Source organism: Oryzias latipes, chromosome 21, assembly GCF_002234675.1.
Source record: "Oryzias latipes chromosome 21, ASM223467v1".
Lineage (NCBI taxonomy): Eukaryota > Metazoa > Chordata > Actinopteri > Beloniformes > Adrianichthyidae > Oryzias > Oryzias latipes.
The window spans coordinates 23,978,256-23,997,879 of NC_019879.2; the positions used below are offsets into that span (position 1 = coordinate 23,978,256).

Genomic DNA, 19,624 nt, shown 5'->3' on the forward strand with positions numbered 1-19,624 from the left:
TGTTTCTTCTTTTTAATGGAATAATATTTAGGTGAAATATACATAAAGTCTTACCAATGCTTTTAAGATAATGTTATCTGGCAATAAAACGAAAGGGATCTGTTCAATCTCTGAAGCTAACATTGAAATCCACAACCATTTTTTTTAGAAATAGATATACAGAATATATTAGGAAAGACTGAATTTAACTGCAATTTACTCGCAACTGCTCACCTATTACGAAACATTATTGAAAACCACTTCAATTATTGCAAACTTTAAAATAAAAACATGTATACAGTTTTGACTTTTTACCGTGTACATTTCCCTCCACAGACTGGGGGAAAAAACAAAACAAACATGGTAAACTGAAACTCAGACTACAGTACTTCTCAACAACAAATTCTAATGAGATCTAATTTGGGGAGAATTCCCAGAATACCTCTCTCATCTTAGTTCTTTGCTTGGATTTGGAGTTTGTTTCTCTATTTATGTTTTCCGCTGTGTGTGCCTTACCTTAAAAGCACTACATAAGATTCACATGTTTTATTCATGTTTGGTTAATTGGCCCATTTAAAAACAGGATTGATTGGCGCCCTCTGGTGGATGATATTGAAAGATGCAATTTAAAATTTATTTGATTTTGTAGTGTTAAAAACAAAATTAAAATAAATAAACAAAACACGTGTTTTAACTTTTGTGTTTGATGTTTTTTCCAGTATAAATATTTTACTTTGAAAGATTTTTTGCCTGGACCCTGACTAGATCACGTGATCGGAAGCCACAGCCAAGCAGCTCGTTAGCTAGTTGTTAGCAGCTAGTTGCTTTAGCATAGGAGTTCAACAGGAAACGCTGGAAGCTGACGCTACAACAAGCTGTCAGTCGATGCATCCGCATTGTTTTATTGGTTGTTTATTATTCAGACCCGACTCGACAGCAACTCGATCCGAACAATAAGGTACGTTAACATCGGTTAACCGTGTAAAAAGAAAATACATACGACAAAAATGACAGAGTAGCACAATTTGAGTTTGTATGTTGTAGCTTGTTTAGCTCAGCTGTTGGCTTGTTTTCTAACATTTAAGCTAACAGCAAGTAGGCTAAAACACAAAAATCTGCACATTTGATTTCAAATTCATTAAAGAAAGTTGAAGTATCTGCCCATAACGCAGTTATTCGGTCAGAACAGCTGTATTTTATGTATAGATATTTATTTATTTTTTCGAAAGTCATTGATTGGACCGCTAATCATGTCTTGAACCGTCTGTCATTTTAGGCTAACTGTTTGTGCTGTCGAAGCTGGAGAACGGTTCTCCTAAATCAACTTTTAACAAATTAGCATGTGACTTACTTTGGACTGGGGCTCACAGCACATGATCTGGACAAGTGAGGGAAGTCGAAATCAATCCGGGGTGAGTTGAAAGCACCACATACACACACAAATTCTGTGTTCCAGTTACGGATGTTTCTCCTTTCGTTCCAAATAACACTAATAATTTTTCCCTCTTTTTTTAAAAAGTTGCTTTACTTCAGGAGTGGTGAAAAGCTTTGAAGAAGAGCCATGACAACAAAAACCTCCTTGTTAAAAGTCATCTTGCTGGGTGATGGGGGTGTGGGAAAGAGCTCCATAATGAATCGCTACGTCACCAACAAATTTGATGCCCATCTTTTCCACACCATCGGCGTCGAGTTCCTAAACAAAGACCTCGAGGTAGACAGCCGCCAGGTTACCCTGCAGATCTGGGACACTGCGGGTCAGGAGCGCTTCCGCAGCCTGAGGACTCCTTTCTATCGTGGCTCTGATTGTTGCCTACTCACCTTCAGTGTGGACGATCACCAGAGTTTTCTCAACTTGGGCAACTGGAAGAAAGAGTTCATTTATTATGCTGATGTCAAAGAGCCAGAAAAGTTCCCGTTCGTCGTCTTGGGCAACAAGGTGGATGTGACGGAGCGGCAGGTCTCGACTGAGGAGGCCCGGCAGTGGTGCCAGGAGAATGGTGATTATCCTTATTACGAGACCAGTGCCAAAGATGCCACCAATGTAGCAGTAGCCTTTGAAGAAGCAGTGCGCAGAGTGCTGGCAGCGGAAGAAAGAACAGTTCACCTCATCCCTACGGACACAGTGAAGCTCCACCGAAAGCCCCGCTCTGCTGCTGCTTGCTGTTAAAGGAGCCACCATTTCAAAATCCGTGAGAAGGAAGGAAAACATTGGCGTTCATTGCTGTATCTTACTCAAACAAGGCTACTGACACTTTTTGATAAGCTAAAGGCAAAGACTTCTGCTGAAACTTTCGAAAAGAAACACTAAATCCATACATGTTCTTTTCACACATAACCTCAAAGCACTGATGCATGACTTCGGCTCTGCCACAGTCCCAAAGGCAAGCTTTACTAGAATAGGTGTTGAGATTGTTTGCTAAATCAAGAAAAAAATGTGTATATCCGTAAATTAAGTATTCTTAAATGGATTTTTCCTTATAAAAAAAATGACTTGCTTCTCAAATCTGTTTAGACGGGTACTGTGATGAACCTGCGTCTATTATAGGGATCCTGAACTTGGTTTATGGTGGTTTCATCACAAATATTTATATTTAAAATATACCTGCACATAAAAATCTCTAAACATTGGAGTTATGAAATAGCTGTTGCACTGCTTTTTATGACTAATAAACGAAAGCTCAATATTTAAAAAACGAAGACTTGCTGTTAGTGCATCAGAACATTTGCTGTTGGAAGTTGAGAATGTTCTGTAAATGAAGCAAACATCAGCTTAAATAGATTGCATTTTGTTTTGAAAAACATGAATATTTTTTAAGTTGCTTTTAACGTTAAAAAGTAACCATTGGCAACCGCAGAATGAATTTACTGAAATCAAGTGGTGGTTATGATTATTGCTGTGTTCCTCATCTGAACTCGATTAAGCACTCTTAACTCTGTTTTATGGCTTAAAGTCTTTGTCTGAAACAGAAGATTAAACATGAACTAGTCTATTGGTTTAAATGTTTCTTGTTCAAATTAAGATTCAGTTTTACTAGTATATGCTGAATGATCAATAAACACCCTTGAAAGTGTCTTGCATTCTTGCTTTATAGCCTGATGACTACTCATTATTCCAGTGATCAACCACAGCCTTATCTTGGCAGCTCTTAGTCCAACACCTTAAACAAATCAGGTTTAATAATGTCAAAGTACAAGGTTGTTCTTTTTTTCTCCCCCTTTTTTAATGAGTGTTTTCTGTATAACAAGCACTAAGCTATCAATCAGATGTTTAGTGACAAGTTAAAGATATCAGAATTTACACAGGATGACATTTTATACAAGCCAGCGTTCCTGTTGAATTCACACTTGCAGAAACAGGAAAGAACAAAAATGAGTGTGATTGGTAGACTACACAACAATGCATTCCAATCATTGTAATGTGATTAGCTCAGGAGATGTTTCTTTCCCAGAAATTGGACTTTCCTTTCAAATGCTGTGGAGCGAATTGGTGCATTGATTTCGTAGAACGGATTCATAGCAAACTGCAAAAAATAAAGGAATAAGATTAGATCTAAATATCACAAATCAATCAAATATGATGCACTTTAACCACAAAGAACTTACCTTAATGTATAAATCATATACATCATTAAAAAAGTTTTTAATGCCATCTTCCTGTCGCACATCATGTAGCATGATAAATCGGATTTGTATGGAACACAGTTAAAGAAAGCAGTTTGAAAACTTTGTTTACATGTACCACAACTAAAAACAAGGTTACAGCTTTGAGAAATAACTACACTATTTTTGAAATGTCAATAGATTATTAGAAACAAAGGATATGACCTGCTGTAACAAAAGCTGAGACAAACCACTCGTTAAACTTGTCAACAGTTTTCAAGTACATGTTGTTGGAGAGCCACATGTTTTCATCCACCAAATCCAAGGCCGCGTGCGCAATGAACTGGTTCAGGTGACGGTGATCATCCTATGACATATTAGAACGATAGGAGTCAAAAATGAAATAGGATAACACAGAGTTTACCAATACCAGTGGGGAAAAATCAAATGTCCAGTATTTACCCACACAAAAAATGGAGAAAAAAGAAAAAGAGACAAATTATAAGTCTACATATGAAATATGAAGTACATAAACAAAAGCAAATACCACACGTGAAGCAAACGAGTTATAAAACCAGTCTAACCAATTAAATGAATTAATGTACGCAATAAAGACTAACTTCAACTGGTTAATTTTACACGAATGCTATGTAATTGGAGTATCAGTATGTTTACCTTAGACTCAGGTTTTCCAGTTGGCAAAAATTCCATTTCAAACACAGGATTGTCACGATGTCCAACCATGACGAAGTAAAAACTTGCCGACATCGTTTTGTCTTCTTTATATCTAACCTGCAAATCCTCTGAAATCAATTTCCAAAAGCAAAACAATGAGGAGGGGGTCAAGAGATTTAGTTTTTATATCGCGGTAAGGACTGCAATGGTTTTTAGCTAACACAGGCTAATATTGATCGCTTATAAAATGGGCAGATTGAATGGTTTTTAAACTTAAAATTGTTTTATAAGTAATAAAAAAGGAAATAATGAGTACAGTCTTACTTGTGTTTTTACGGCAACAAATAGACCTTTGTTGAAATTTGCTTCCTGGGAGTCAGATGGAAGACGCATAAAGATGACGTTGTAATCACATGACATTTTAAAGGTCAATAAAAAAAAGCTAATGTATACATATATACATTTTATCACGAATAAGAGATTAAATTTATTAAATATTTAATACATTAAAATATGTAGATCTACGGTATTGGTTCTATTTTATTTTTATTTATTTATTCTTTGGTAGGGTGTCTGTTTTGTGACGTCATAACAATGCGCCTGAATTGGAGTAGTCCGTTGACAGATTTAAATGGTTTCCCTGATTGTTTGCTACCGCGCTATTTTCTTGTTACTGTAAGTTATTTTAAAATGTTTTAAACTATATTTTCCTTACTGAAAGGCCCCGAATTGTGTTTGGAAACAAGGATCAATTCATTTTTCACGCCTTGCTGTTATGTCAACTTCCAAAGAAGTAGAGGCGTTTTCCTCAGATGAACTTAGAAAAAGATTATACCAAACTTTCAAAAGCAAAGGTTTTCTTGATTCCCTCAAAGTAAGTTGCACTTCGTTATGTGTTCTTTATATTTAGAAAGCTGTCTCAGTGGTTTTTCTCTGGATCCTGTTCAGGCGCAGCTGCGGAATCAGCTCATCCAGGAGTTAAAGCACCCGCCTTTAACGGGACAGGAACCGGTTCCCAGGCTGGTCCCCCTGAAGACCGATACTTTACTAGCTTCAGCCTGTAACAGCATCGTAGCGGATCATCTCCAAGCATCGGGCTATGAGTACACGCTATCTGTGTTCTGCCCTGAAAGCGGTTTAAATAAAGACAAGGTACACGTGACTCATTTTTTTCCCCGTGTAAACGACGTGGTTGCCTTGGAAACATGAAGAACACATTTCTGATGAAGATCTTTGTCTTTGTTTAGGTTTTGAAGAAAGATGACCTCCTTCAAATTCTCAAGATTAACCCTGAGTCAAAACTGTACAAATCTGTGGTAATTCCCACCTTTAAATAAAACATTATTTAAAAAAAAAAAAGGTAAGTGTATTTGTTACTCATTATATGATCTTTCTTGCATCACAGGCATGTAAGGAAAACGACAACAAAGGTTTGTTAAATGTTCAGTTTGTTTTGCTCCACTTTCCAAAGTTCCACTTTCCAAAGTTCTGGGTTTAACTCTATTATGTTTAACTCTATTCCACAGGCTTCCTGTTCAACCTTTTGACCCATCTGACATCCCATAATGCTCCCAGTCCACGCCAGGATGCAGATGCTCAGACAACCACAGCATCAAACTATGGAGAATCTCTTGGTATGAAGATGCTTTGCTAATGTGAACACTAAAAGTGCTGCACAGGTTTTAAGATTTGCTTCTGTTTTTCATTTGCAGTAGAGAAGATGAAAACAATTGATAAGGAATATGAACATTTCAATAAGGACCAAATGTTTTCATTTCAATCAAAACTTGCTGCTTATAAAAGAGAAATTGAGACACAGATGGAGGCTTCAATGAATGTCAAGGTATTTATTCTTACACACGCTTACATGCATGCTGGTTTGTGCACACAAAGCATTGTTTCTGATTTCATATTTGTTGCTCCGCCCATACCTGAATTGTATGTCTTTTTTTTTTTCAAGCTGCATCATTTTAAAGAAGTTGAAATGGCTAAGGTGAGGCTGGAAGAAAAGTCAAAGTTCCATAAAGAGTTTGATAATCTGAAGCGAGAACTGGAAAGAAACTATGAAATGAAGGCAAAAGCACTGATGGAACGAGAGAAGAACGCCATTGAGGGCTTACAAAAGCACAAAGAGGTAAATATTTGCAAACATCTTTTTTTTTTCCATTTGTCAATTTTTGCCAATTCAATGGAAACATTTCTGCCCACTCTTAAAAGTTGCAAAAAAAAAAGATGAATTGCTCCATTGCAGCACTGCTAAAGATGTGATGGAATCTTTGTTTTTTATTTTAAAGGCAACATTTCGCTTCCCGTTGGACAAACTCAGCCTTATCTAATGTGCTGCTCATAGGTTTTGTATCAAATACAAATATTTTCATTTTTGTTGTTGGTTTTTAGAATTTAGAGTAATAAGCATATATAATAATTTTATATAATGTAGCAAGTTTGATTTTTGAAAATGCTCGTTTTTTTTGGTGTTTGTATGACGCTTTTGTCGCATTTTTCTAATGATGGAGGAGATGTATTAAAAGAATAAGCTTCAAAATTTATTTCTGAGTATTTCTTTATTTAAATCAAAATTAATCAGGAGCAGACGAAGAAATGTTTGACGAAGAGCTTATTTGTTTCATAGAAAACACGTCAGACGGGCCACATTTTTCTGAATGTACATATCTAAAAGCTGTTAATTGCACATACTCCATACTCTGAAGTTGAAAAGTCTATTTGACTCTGTTAACTTTTATTTTCCCCTCTGGTAGATTGAAGAAAAAGACATGTATATGCAGAGACAGTCCACGCTGAAAGACATCGAAAGCCTTCGTTACCGAGAAAATGAACTGAGGATGAGAATGGAAGCTTTTGAAAAGTACGATCTCTCTGTTTTTCTACTTGACCTTTTCCCATTTGAAATGCTGACTTAAAGTCTGCATTTTCCTGCGTAGGACTTGTCAGATTCATGCAGAGAAAGTCAAGACAGCTGAAGAGCTCTTGAGGAGGAGAGAACTGGCTGTGAAAACCATGGAGGACACATATGAGCAAAAGCTGAAAAATGAATTATCCAGGTAATTTTCATGGTATAGGGAAAAACATTTTATCTTCATATGTATATTTTTTAATGTATAAGAAAAATAGTTTGGTTTAGCTCCACAGGATGGAGCTGTTGTGTTTAGCCAGTAGAACTGTTACCACTTTTGTTTTTAATCAACATTAGGCACATGTGGGAATGGTTTTATTTGTGCATAAATACTATAAAAGCAGGACTTCATATGCATGTCATTTTGTAAACAGAAGGAGTGTTGTTATTAGATGTAAACTGAGACACTGTTTTTCTATTTCAATCAACTGTTGTTGATCAGTTATCAGCTCGAGCTGAAGGAAGAGTTCATCAAAAGAACAGAAAAACTCACCGAAAACGAGAACAGAAACAGAGGCAAGTATTTTTATTGTTTAACTAATAACGTATTACTGGTTTGTTTGTCCTGTTTTAATTTTTCACAATTTTATTTTTTCTCAGTTGAAGCTGCTAGAATCCAGCAAGAATCCGCTGCCCTTAATGCCAGATCAGAAGAACACAGCAGAACATGTGCCAAATTGAAACAGCTGCAGGTAAACAATAGTTCACATTCTTAAAGTTTTTTGGGGGGAAGAAAGAACGGCTGCTGCTGTTCATGAAATACCCAGCGTTATTTTGTCTTGTGTGATTTGTTTAAGCTTCCTCGATGATGTTACTTGCTGTTTCATCGTACGTCCTCTCTGGTTTTTTTAGGCTGACCTTGACACAGCGCAGCAGCAGATTTCCCTGCTGACTCAACAGAAAGATTTGCTGAGGGAAAGACTGGAGAGCACCAGCGACTACCCCAGTCTGAGAAGAGAAAGAACGGAGCTGCAGGAGCAGATGCAGCTGCTGAAAAAGCAGCTGGAAGAAGTCAGAGAGGAGAACCGCCGTCTCCATGCAGGTGAAGGGCGATGACCTCCTTCGCCTCTGAGTGTGGCGTGGAGCGAACCCGCCCACCCTTTACTCCTGTTGCTGAGAGCTCTCTGTTTACAGGCTCTCCTGCTAGCTTACAGCATTCGCAAAACTTTGAACAAAGAAATACTCATAAATGTAATTGCAAGCTAAATTTCTTAATATATTTTTCATTCCAATGACAAATCTCATGAAGTATTCAGAGTCCCGGTCTTTCATGACTGGGAGGTTCAGTTTTACTGTGCAGCATTCATGGTAATCTGCCCCCCTGCCTCTGGCTGAGTCTTTGTGAGTGTGTCTTGCCTGTCAATGGGGGGCCTCTGTGTGGCGGTTGTAGCTCTGCAGACAACCAGCTATAGAAGTCTGTTGAGAAGTGGAATGACTGTGAGCAGGAACAGGAGCTCTCTATCAACGACACATAAAAGTCTTCCTCTTTATGGGGTACAGTATTCATTCTGCTGTTAAAGGATGAAATGGGTAAAAAAAAAGAAGTCGCCAATATGCGATAAGTTCTATGTATTTAACCTTTCAGTTAAAGACAGAGGTGCAGCTTTGTAAAGTTTCTTTCTTTAAAAATCAGTGAAGTATGGATTGGTTTCAGCCAAAGACTGTCCATTTCAGAAATGGCCACGCCATCCAAAGAGCAGCTGGCTCTGCAGGTGGAGCTGCAGCGCCTGCAGAATGCCCGCAGACTGGATGAGGAAGACTTTGACAACCAAAGGGAGGTGCTGCAGGCACAGCTTCAAAATGAGGTCAGTCCCTTCACATCAGTGAACTAACTGTGGGAAGCGACATTTTTCTTTTTTGGCAGCTTTATTGTGTTTCCTGTTGCCAACATTTGTCCTGTACTTTGCACAGATCTTCCACTGTGTGTACATAATTAGTTGAAGATGTTTTTGTCTGATCTCTGCAGTCTGACCGCTGTGCTCAGCTCAAAGCTCAGCTCTTGGATCACCAGGAGAGAGCCCAGTGGATGAACAGCCACGTTGAAGAGCTGAAGATGAAGCTTCGGCACACTCAGCAAGGTAGCACGACGGGGCGTGTGTGAGCACAGTGTCTCACGCTGTGTCTGAATTCAGTCACTATAGAGGGCGTTCGCCATTTTGTCAGGGTGTCCACATCCGCAATTCCAAAAAATCCAGTGGAAATTTCCCAGAATTCTTAAATTTAGTATAAACAATGTAAACCTTAAAATCATAACCTTCTCAAATGAGCAACTTGGCACTTGTATCCCCTTACTTTTTCCCCCTCTCTCTTTTTTCTTCTACACCCCCCCCCCCCCACACACACACACACCTTTTTTGTCTTTCTTTGTCACACTTTTCCCCTCTCTCTTCCTTCTGTAAAAGACAGAAAATACATATTCAAAACATAAAATGTAATAAATAAATACAAGCTAATACAAAAACCAAAAAGGGGGGTTTATCCAAATATACACCTTGGCTATCAGAAGATGCATAGCTCCTTATTGTATAACTAAAATCTGTCCAAGACAAAAGGCCCTCAGCTCTTATCTGTTAGCTCAGTTGTTGGACAGGATAAGCTAGAAAGACAGAAAAAAGGAAATTTCCCAGAACTTGCTGCAAATAATCAGTGTGCATTGATGCTCACTAGATTGGCAAATATAAAATGGCGTATATTTATATAGCGCTTTTCTACCTACAAGGCCCAAAGCGCTTTACAGTCACAGATCCATTCACCCGGTCACACACACATTCACACACTGGTGGCGGCTCCACTGCCAAACACTGGCGCCAACCTCCCACCAGAGGCAAGGTGGGGTTCAGTGTCTTGCCCAAGTACACTTCGACACATGGGTGTGCAAGGCGGGAATCGAACCTGTAATATTACGATCATGGGTTGACCGCCCTACCGCTGTACCATGGCCGCCACAATGCATTGTGTTTGAACAATTTAATGGAAAGAAAATTGATGTAAATTTATTTTATGAAAATCATCCCAGTTTTCTTTATTATAACACACTGAATTCCTAAATTGTCTTTATAAAAATTTAAAAGTTAATTAGTTTTTACTTCAAGCAGCAGCTGGATGGCTTAGTTGGCTGCATGTAGGGCTGGCACATGGGAAACCAGGGTTTGTTTCCCAGGGGGCGCGATGGACTTCATCCAGCGTGAATCCAGTGTGGCAAGACCCTTTATGCTACTGTCTAAGTATGTAGCCACAAGGGGACTCAGGTCTCCCTGTGCTGGTCCCCAGCCTGGATAAAATAATGTTGTCAGGAAGGGCATCCAGCATGAAAATCACTGCCAAACCACCTGTGCAATCAATGAAAGCTGATTCGCTGTAGCGACCCCTGAAGGGATATGCCAAAAGGTGAACAGCAACATTAGATTTTTACTTCAGCAAATGGGTGAGGTCATATTAACTTCAAAAATTAAGCTCAAAGTTGCATTTTTGAGTGTTTCTTTATCAGAGTTGTTGTGAATCAGGAGCAGACGAAAAAATGCAATCTGTAAAAGAGAAAAAGTAGAAAATACACTCGGTTGTCCACAAGGTCCGTGCTGTAAGCTTTCAGGAATGAGGAAGGGGAAGAGGGGGTGGGATTGCTCCATGCCAATGGTGTCATCCACAACTCAAAGGTAAATTTCTAATAAGCCACTGTTGCTCTGCTGAAACTATTTCCTAGAAAACGATTTTTTTTGCCTAAAAACAGCATCATCATAATTAAAAGACCACTGAGAATCGTCTCACAAGAGCTCAAAAAAGGACAAAAAGGGGTTTTACGGATCTTTTTTTCAAGTTATGAGCATTTGATTAAAATCCAGGGCACTGGATAGACTTTTAGTAAATGAATTCAGACACAGCTCAATTCCCTGTAAACTGCATTAGTTTCTGTTGTGCATGTTCCTTGCATAGTAAACATATTTTCTGGCATGAGTGGAAATGTTTGATTGTCAAACATGCTCCTAAATGTTATTGTGAAGACTAACTAGCATTAAAACTCAAGACTTTAGTTGTTCTTTAGTGTTTCTGGATGTTTTAATGGTGGTCGGGTTTTCTCAGCATCCTTTTTTTGGTTTCTCCCCCCTCCTCATTTTCTTCTGTGGGTTTGAATCGATGCCGACAGCTCTTGAAAATGAAGTGCTGCGTAACCCCAAGCCGTCTCTTGTTGATCGCTCAGTGCTGGAGTTCAGCCCCGACAAGCTGGTTCCTCCTGACATCTATGTGGACAGGGGTCTGCTGGGGGCCAGGCCAGGCTATCACGATGATTGGAAAACAGCTGGGACCTCACAAGGACACAAGACGCCCTGGTATGATTCTCATGACCCCGACATGGAGCTGGTCGCTGTAGCCAAGACCCGGCTCCAAGAGCTGCAGAAGGAGGCAGAGAGCCTGGAGGAGGCGTACAGGAGCTACCAGCAGAGGGCAGTGCCCTCCATCTCACACAGACTCTCCCCAAAACCCTTTTTACTACAGCAGGCACGTCCCTCACATCACAACAACCCCCATAGAGGGCAACAAGACTCACACCATTCACACAAATCAAAGTCTCCATTTACCCCACACTCTCCTCAAAGAGTCCTGTCCTCCATTTTGGTATTTGATGACCCAGGAAGCCCTGCACCTGCTCCACAGCCAAGATTGACTTCGTTAGACGACTATAACCAGCTCCACAGAGCTGTTCCCAGGCACCAATCATTGGCTGAGCCCTTATTTATGAGAGCAGAACAACCCCAGGATGAAAGTGTGGTTTCATCAGAGCACTCATCCTGCAGATCACAGTCATCCACCAAGAAGAAGCTTCACAAAAAAAGGGCTGAAGGTATTGGAAAATGTTTTTTTGCATGTTTTTTTTTTTATGACCCATCGCTTCCAATCTATTAAAAACTCCACACACAGCTTAAGTGCTGTTCAATGAGTTCTTCTGAACATCCTTGCATGTCAGTGTCAGAACAATGACTCTCCAGTGGCAGTGTTGTTTCCTAACAGAAGGCTGTTTCTCTGTCAGAGGCAGTCGTGTCTCCGGCTGTGTCCCCTCAGCCGCTCTGTGACGGATCATTCAAACGGGCCCCCGCCGCCACCGCTGCAGCCGCCGACTTCTCTCCCGAGATTAGCCCACCTCACAGTCCCCAGCTCAAGAGCACAGCACGAGACCAGTCCAGGTACCATCTGCCGTGACTTTGACAAGGACGCTGTGAAGCTGTGTGTCTGCCTTTCACTCTGTAAAGGTGTAGCATGTTAATAGGCTCATGTTTATTCCTGTTTCTTTTCAGTCCTTTGGAGTCCAGGCCAGTGTTCTCCAGCTCAGAGTCTTCCCCACAGCCAGAGAAGATCAAACTTGAAGATCTTACAGAAGTTCTTGGTAAAAAACGCTCAAACCAAACAACATAGAATTGAAAATACATTTTATTTAGATAAACTTCGGACCACATTAACAGATGAAAAGCTTTTGTGGGTTTTGCATGCAGAAAAGCACTGACTCTATTCCAGAAAACAAAGAAATAAGATGTATAAATGCTCAACAGAGCTTCAATTTAACTATATTTCTTCCCTTAGTTTAAATGAGTGAGTGCGAGACCGGCCTCCAAAGTGTCCTTTCAGCGGTCTGGCACAATGATGAAGATGAGGGGACAGCTGATTATGAATTCTGTGCTGGTCCTCTGGCCCGGTTTCATTATGGTGCTGCATAATAGACCTCTTTGTGCGTGTCTCCCTTTAGAGTCCAGCCACATTCCAGAGCTTCTCCTGGACACTGCTGGTTCTCACTCGGAGAAGGCCCCCGATGGCCCCTCCACCGCCCACCCACAGGACCTCCCGGAGGACCCAGGCGACTCTGAGGCTCGAGAGGGTGAGTTCCTCCCAGTAATAACCCACATTTTGTTAACCTCAAATTATGGTTCATATTGCACTACATTTTCTTGTTGTGTCTAGATTTTCTTGCATCCGTGATGGTATTCAAGACCTTTTAGAGTCTAAAGACTGTAAATCTACTTTAAATTCAAAGGTTCCCCAAACATGCCACAGACATTGGGGGAATCTGCCAGAGTCCAAGAGGAAGATGTTGAGGAGCAGAGGTGGGAAAAGGAACGCAAAGACCAACAAGAAAAACGAGAGGGGGAGCTGGAAGAAGCCAAGGAGCGAGAGCAGCAAGAACTGGAGAGGCTTGAGAAAGAGATGGTAAATGTCCGATAAAAAGGGTATTTGGTGATAAGATGTTCTTGTGGCATTTTTCTGATGATGGAGGACATATATTAAGAAAAGTAAGCTTAAAATCGCATTTCTGAGTATTTAATTCAAATCTTGATGAATCAGGAACGTGAAAACTGTCCCGCCCACAACTTTGAGGCGAAAATCTTACAAACTACTGCCACTCTGCAGAAACAATGTGCTTGAAAACTGCTAAAAAACAGCATAATCATCATTAATAGAACACTGGGGACTCTTTGATTGCTGGAGTGGGTCTTTAATGAAAATGACAGGAATGTTTCAGAAAAAAGTTAGCCTTAAATAAATGTTAAGATTTTTCTGCTTAAACCAGCTTTTGCAGAATGTTGAGCAACTAGAAAAAGAAAGTGAAGTTGACAAAGAAGAGGACGATGGGCAGAAAAAAGAGGCAGATCAAAGCAGGGAGGAGTCAAAAGTTGAAAATCCACTGGAGAAGTACATGAAAATGGTCCTGGAAGCAAGAGAGAAACGGCGTGAAGAGGTGGGGAGCACCAAGTAGACGGAAGCCTGGTGATTTTTTTTTTTTAAGATGTAGTTTCCATTTCATGTGTTGATTTTTTTTTTCTCTCTCTCTCTCTCTTTAGAGTCCTCAGAGAGAGGAGGCGGGACAAACAAGCCCAGAAAACATTAGTTTTAATGATGACACAGAACAAAGGTAACCTCAATCACAGATACTATACTGCTTAATTGATTTTAGATTTAAAAAAAAGCTTAATTATCATGGTTAAAAGTTACAATGTTTCTTCAACAGATGTACCTTAAATGTATTCTTTTTTTTTTTTAATATCTTTATAGATGCACGTTTTTATGCATTTTCTAAATTATTATTCACTGACTTGGTTTCCTTTCAGTGCTGCATTACATTCACCCAAAGAAATGGAAGATGACTTCTGGTGAGAAAATCTTCAACAGCAATTTTTATTTCTACATTATTTTTTTTTTTTTTTTTTAAATGTGTTGCTTTTTAAATCAGATCTGTACATTTTACTAACTTGTAAAATAAAATCACATATCAGCACCAAAAAAGTACAACCATTTGTTTTATTTCTTTCCATAAAAACAGTCATCAGGCCATTTGAGTCATGTCACAAAGGGGGTTTCCAGTCAGACGGTGCTCGGTGATTGATTGATGTCCTCCCGGTGATTTAGAAACTACTTTTTTTTTGGTTCAAACACAAGGAACAAAAAGATAACACTGAATTCCCATTATCTTTACACAAGTCTTATTTCCCTCCCATACACCCAATAACACATTCTGTATCATAAGCATACATTGGCTACATTTTCTGTTTTTACTTTACACACATTTTTCAATGACTGGTGGTGTAATTTTCTTTTTAATGGTACATTACAATTAAAATGTAGAGGCGCTCAACATTCATACAGAATGTGTATACTATAATTCAAAATATTACAAAAAGAAGTCAAATGAACTAAGACTTTACTACGAATCTACACTGATGATATTGCTATAAAAGGAGTTAATTGGTAAGAATATAGGGCAAAAGCTGCCTACTACTGATGTCAGAATATCTCACTGTACATCACGTTTCTGCAGAAACAGTCGTCTTCATGCAACAACAAAACATCAAGTTATCGCTGTAACTAAGAAAAAGATTACATAAGTAATTCTTACATGTTACAATTGCACATAAAAAATGCAATTATAGAAAATCAAAAGAAATAGAAATGTAGTCATTAAAAAACAAATTAATCATTGTTGAACCTGCTGTTCCATATATAGGGGATGGCTTTTTATTTCTTAGAAATCAGAATGGTTTGAATAACATTGTACAGAAATGACAATTTACAACCACTATCAGTGTTATGAACTCAGCAGTCTTTTCTATTTACATCTAAACTTTTGATTCCTTTTTTAACATTGTGTTTTTTATGTTGCCAATAAATGCAGTAGCATTCACATGTAAATTGCAATATTTTTGCATGTGGAGTTTTTTTTTTTCCTCCTTTGTCCCAAATTTGAGACATCTTTTTCAAATAAACCCTTTTTAATGGAAAAAATTGGCTAATATTCTGAGTATCTGTGAAACAGAATTGGATTACAGACCCATCCTTAACATTAGAACATTTGCTGAAACAGCCATGCAGTCAAATTCTTAGTATATTATTAGAGCAGGGTTTTTTTTGTCTACTTTTTAAATATTTGTTCCATTAATACATTTTGACACTGGAATTTGGTTTAAGGCCTGTGAACGAGGGAAAGAACAAGAACCAAACCTCTTACTTTGGAAAAGCTGGAGGGTCATAAGACAGACAAAATAAACCTGTTGTTATCCACTGCATAAAAATAGTCTAACCCATCAAGGTTCAGCAGGAAAAATGACTACCACAAAAGGATCATCGGCATTGTTTCTTCCTGCAAAATCGGGGGGAAAAAAAAAAAAAAAGTCTGCAATCTGTATGTAGCAAGTCTTTTTGAGTTAGTGCAGGAAGCAGCTCGGATGCATTAGGAGGTTAGAAGCTGGGTTAGTACTGCACAGTGTACACAGCCAGCCGGTTATTTGAGCAGAGTGTTGGTCCAAACAGGCTGCTGTAGTAGGCCCGCAGTGTTTTGTATGTCACGTAGCGTGTGTTTGCACGGATGAAAAATCCTTATGTGTAGGAATTGAGGCATTCCTTTGAGCGTGCGGTGATGTCCTGCAGCTCCCGCTCTTCCTTCAATTTGATGTCTTGGTAGGCATGCATTTGACTGGCATCCTTAAGGTAGGCCCAGTTTGCTGAGAGAATCATGAGGAAGTGGATCTGGAAGAGAAGGGTGAGGTGGATGGCCGGTGAGCATGTCAGAGATGCAAAGCAAGCTACAGGACTGAGCTACTCTACGAACATACAGTTCACTTTTTTTTTAGACTGATTATCTCCGGACATGACAGAAAGACAACTCTTGTAACTTTTGACGTTACAATAACTGCAGGAAACCAGAACGTGACCGTTAATAGGGGGGAAAAGTGATGGAAGAAAGACAGCGGTGGTGCATGCATGCATGCATTGTGCAGCTGTAAATGCAGAAGGTTAGTGCAAAGCATGAAATTCAGCGACCCGTCTGTGCTTCATACAGTTCTGCACACTCCTCAATAGAAAAAAAGACACAAGGTAAGAGTACATTTGTAAACAAAGACTGTTTATTTTATATATAGAAAGTAATAGCTACAGTTCTGTAACATTTAAGAGGAAATTAAATATATGAAATATGGAGTATAAGTAATTGTAAGCATGCAGTCTCAAGGTTAAAATTACAAATGGCTCTTTAATGGCACTTTGAGATAAAAAGAAAACATTTTCATAGCTGAAGCTATACCAGCATCAGCTGTCATAATACAAAAGAAATCAACTCATGCCACACTAAAAACAGGATTTTTTATTTTATTTTGCAGGATATGTGAAATAAACTGCAGCTTGAGGCTCATGCAGAGTTACACAACCTTCCCCAATCATGTCTGCTTCACTGTAGGCAGGTGTAGTTTGTGTTTGAAATATCTTCTCATCAGCAAAATATAGAAAAGGTTTTTAAAATCAATTTAAGTTTAAATTTGTGCAAAAAAAAATACTATATTGATTTTTTTCCTTGTGAAAGGGTTGGCACCGTAGATTTAAAGGCTGCAGAAATAAATTAAAAGAAAACTCAAGGCACTCGACTACTGCTTTAGCACTGACCAAAGTCACTTTTTAACGGTCTCATCAAGATGGCTGATCTGTGAATCAAAAACACGGAGCCATAAAAGTGTGGGTTGTCATCAGACACCTGTCAGAACAGCAGAGGCTAATGCTGGTTATGTGTGTGAGTTTGCTCCATGTCTTAGACCAACTAAAGGCAACTCCATGCTGCGAGGGTCGGCGTGTCTGCATGATTTCCAGATAACCAAGCCCTTGTCGTGACTGATTACCTGGTACAGGTTTGTCCAGCCAATTTGAACATGTTAGAGCAGGGCATGTTGGAGAACATCCAGGAGTATGGCCCTTAAGACATCCCTGTCTTAGAAGTATCTTAAAGGGAAATTCATGCAGATTTGCATTTCAGCTCTGACTTCCGCCGACTGATGCGTGCTAAACACTGTTTTTTGTGTCTGCATTTTCCGTGCAGTTGGCACCTTTTCACAGGCCAGGACCAGCTTCACACATAACGCATATAAATAACACTTTTGTGGATGTCTGCCTGTGCACATTTCTCTAGAATACAATGGAGACAAACCTCCAGAAACAAGAGTCTAGAAAAGCGAAACAAAACCAGTGAACTAAGCAACGCCTCACTCTCCCAACAACTTTCACCAAATGCCCTCAGACAGGCGAAATCCCTGGATACCAAATGCTAAAGGAAGCATACAACCAGCTATTTACAAGTCATGGGATTACTAATGAAGAGATTTTGACCTTTCTATTTTTTTTTTTTTGTTTTGTTTTTTTTAGTTTGTCGTCAGTGGCAACTGTCTCTACTCGTCGGCACAGCCAAATGAAACGCTGTGGACCAGACTAAAACTTAGTGCAGCAGTCTTCCCGACTCTTAAACTTCAAAACAGCAAAGTTATAAGTAGTAGCCATCATGTAGATCAGCTGGTGGAAGAAAACAGAGAAGGTGGTAAGAGAACATGCGGTTGACCTCAATAATGTAACCACAAGTTAGCGATCAGTCACTTTTTAGTTGAAAAATTTAAAAAAATAACGGTTTTAAAATCTGAGTTCTGATATATAAAATTACCAAAAAATTTTTTTTAAAGCTGAAATAGCAACCCCACACTGGTCCCACCCATTGAAGTACAAACGCTAAGCAGATAGTAAACAGCAAATGGAAATAAAGCTGAGGAGAATCTAGCCTATAATCATCTCCGGTCTTGTTACATCGACCACACAGAAAGGAGAAAAGGAGCATTTGATGCTGCTCATTCAAACGGTGCAAAGGTGGACTAAAAGGAGGAGGGTGAGGAGCAGGGAGGAGCTTACCAGAGCGATGACGGTGGCTCCTGCCCCGGCGCACGCCACGATGTACAGGTGATAGGACAGGTAAAACTGAGAAGAAGAAGAGTTGACAGTTAAAACGTGTCCCTGTGGACACTTTAACAAAAAAAAAAAAAACGGAGAGGTGGAACGTCAACCTACATCGCTGGTTTTGCAGATTTCACCAAGAGCAGATCCACAGGCCCTTCCTGGGGTGGCGTTCCATGGGATGATTCCTGCAACAACAGAATTCTTTTTTAATTTTGATTTATTTTAGCAACTAAAACACGCTTAAGCAAAAGGTTTACAAGAAGCAAAACATTTAAATTTGGAAGATAACAGTTTACAAATAGATTCTAAGAGGCTATAATTCAACTCTATATTCAGAATGAACAGATTGTTGAGGAAATCTGGATGGACACAAAGCAACAAAAGCTTTTTAGTAACATTTTTAATTTTTTTATTTTCAGACTTTTAATTTTAATATAAACAACCAAAAGCTAAACCAAGGTAAATTGAGAACGACAAAAGGTTAGTACTATGAGGTTTCGCTGCCATACGTCCATCATTTCAACTGAAAACTATAATCTGTACTAATCATGAAAATTGTATTAGCATACAGACATTCAAGATGCATTTAATAAACTCAAAATTCCAAAATCAAGCTTCATGATTCAATCATTTCCATAGTACCTACCTTTTCCGGTTTCATTTTGTGCTTTGTTTTTTAACGCATAATTTTGATTTCTGTAAATTATTTTTGTTAAAATATAATGTTTTTTATTAATTATCTTGCTTTTTCAATTGTTGTTCTGATCTTTAATATGTTTCTGGGTTAAATGACTTTTTAGTCTGACTTTGAGCTCAAAATTGCATTTCTGGGTTTTTATATAATTAAACCAATGTGAATCAGATGGAAAAAAATGCCGTTTAAAAATGACTTTATTTCTGACTTCGAAAATATACTGGGCGGATTACAAGCTCTCTGTTCCGCTCCATCACTTGTAGAATAGATCCATGTACGTCTTAGTTTTCCTTGTCTGAGCTGGAATCTAGTTCAATACTGTATGTCTGAATAGCTCCAATATTGCTTGCCATTTTTGTTGTACTGGTAATGTTAGGTTGGGAGGGTCAGGGGCTGTACGCTAGCAGGAGAGCGTACAAACAGCTCCTAGAGTTGGTTGACAGGGAGGGGGGTGGGGTTGCTCCACCCACAACTCAGATTAATTTTTGGTGAAAAACTGTCGCTCTGCAAAATGCATAATTTTC

General features: G+C 39.0%; 4 protein-coding genes across 8 annotated transcripts in view; 2 read left to right on the forward strand and 2 right to left on the reverse strand.

Annotated features, from left to right (window-relative positions):
• Window positions 1–777: 777 nt before the first annotated feature.
• Window positions 778–3,051, forward strand: rab9a (RAB9A, member RAS oncogene family). Its single transcript, XM_004081786.4, has 3 exons — window positions 778–937; window positions 1,256–1,391; window positions 1,499–3,051. Exon 3 carries the CDS (start codon window positions 1,541–1,543, stop codon window positions 2,144–2,146), a length of 606 nt encoding a protein of 201 aa, XP_004081834.1. The 5' UTR covers window positions 778–937; window positions 1,256–1,391; window positions 1,499–1,540; the 3' UTR covers window positions 2,147–3,051.
• Window positions 3,052–3,178: 127 nt separating this feature from the next.
• Window positions 3,179–4,671, reverse strand: trappc2 (trafficking protein particle complex 2). Of its 2 annotated transcripts, XM_004081787.3 has the most exons (5): window positions 4,579–4,671; window positions 4,255–4,382; window positions 3,802–3,946; window positions 3,583–3,668; window positions 3,179–3,500 (listed from the first exon to the last, which is right to left on the reverse strand). In XM_004081787.3, the coding sequence occupies exons 2-5, from the start codon at window positions 4,345–4,347 to the stop codon at window positions 3,402–3,404; spliced, it is 423 nt and encodes a 140-aa protein (XP_004081835.1). In that variant the 5' UTR covers window positions 4,348–4,382; window positions 4,579–4,671; the 3' UTR covers window positions 3,179–3,401. The 2 variants fall into 2 exon arrangements, with proteins under 2 accessions (XP_004081835.1, XP_023806515.1); XM_023950747.1 differs by lacking the exon at window positions 4,579–4,671 and having other exon boundaries at window positions 4,255–4,563.
• Window positions 4,672–4,824: 153 nt separating this feature from the next.
• ofd1 (OFD1, centriole and centriolar satellite protein) lies at window positions 4,825–14,378 on the forward strand. 3 transcript variants are annotated; one of them, XM_023951227.1, is made up of 22 exons: window positions 4,825–5,128; window positions 5,203–5,406; window positions 5,502–5,570; window positions 5,660–5,684; window positions 5,781–5,888; window positions 5,967–6,097; window positions 6,215–6,388; window positions 7,014–7,120; window positions 7,197–7,316; window positions 7,611–7,684; window positions 7,769–7,860; window positions 8,021–8,210; window positions 8,843–8,973; window positions 9,135–9,246; window positions 11,364–12,005; window positions 12,192–12,345; window positions 12,457–12,545; window positions 12,903–13,031; window positions 13,188–13,360; window positions 13,722–13,889; window positions 13,993–14,063; window positions 14,260–14,378. In XM_023951227.1, exons 1-22 carry the CDS (start codon window positions 5,030–5,032, stop codon window positions 14,303–14,305), a joined length of 3,108 nt encoding a protein of 1,035 aa, XP_023806995.1. In that variant the 5' UTR covers window positions 4,825–5,029; the 3' UTR covers window positions 14,306–14,378. The 3 variants fall into 3 exon arrangements, with proteins under 3 accessions (XP_023806995.1, XP_023806994.1, XP_023806996.1); XM_023951226.1 differs by having other exon boundaries at window positions 4,826–5,128; window positions 11,310–12,005; XM_023951228.1 differs by lacking the exon at window positions 11,364–12,005 and having other exon boundaries at window positions 4,826–5,128.
• A 52-nt stretch (window positions 14,379–14,430) lies between these two features.
• gpm6b (glycoprotein M6B) overlaps window positions 14,431–19,624 on the reverse strand; it is a 29,708-nt gene continuing 24,514 nt past the window's right edge. The window contains exons 5-7 of one of the 2 annotated variants that reach the window (XM_023951229.1): window positions 18,518–18,591; window positions 18,362–18,427; window positions 14,431–16,171 (exon numbers count right to left, since the gene is read on the reverse strand). In XM_023951229.1, coding sequence (XP_023806997.1) covers window positions 16,022–16,171; window positions 18,362–18,427; window positions 18,518–18,591 — 290 coding nt within the window. In that variant the 3' untranslated portion in view covers window positions 14,431–16,021. Of the gene's footprint in view, window positions 16,172–16,526; window positions 17,975–18,361; window positions 18,428–18,517; window positions 18,592–19,624 lie in introns of those variants that run through there. The other variant, XM_023951230.1, reaches the window with a different exon arrangement.

Excerpts from the sequence above, each read along its gene's own strand:
- rab9a (XM_004081786.4), top strand. The coding sequence starts at position 1,541 with ATGACAACAAAAACCTCCTTGTTAAAAGTCATCTTGCTGGGTGATGGG.
- trappc2 (XM_004081787.3), bottom strand. The coding sequence starts at position 4,347 with ATGTCGGCAAGTTTTTACTTCGTCATGGTTGGACATCGTGACAATCCT. Across the intron at positions 3,947-4,254 it reads CTGGAAAACCTGAGTCTAAG|GATGATCACCGTCACCTGAA; the intron begins GTAAACATACTG and ends AATATGTCATAG. Across the intron at positions 3,669-3,801 it reads AGCTTTTGTTACAGCAGGTC|AAATCCGATTTATCATGCTA; the intron begins ATATCCTTTGTT and ends TGTGTTCCATAC.
- ofd1 (XM_023951226.1), top strand. The coding sequence starts at position 5,030 with ATGTCAACTTCCAAAGAAGTAGAGGCGTTTTCCTCAGATGAACTTAGA. Across the intron at positions 7,861-8,020 it reads CCAAATTGAAACAGCTGCAG|GCTGACCTTGACACAGCGCA; the intron begins GTAAACAATAGT and ends TGGTTTTTTTAG. Across the intron at positions 13,890-13,992 it reads GAGAGAAACGGCGTGAAGAG|AGTCCTCAGAGAGAGGAGGC; the intron begins GTGGGGAGCACC and ends CTCTCTCTTTAG.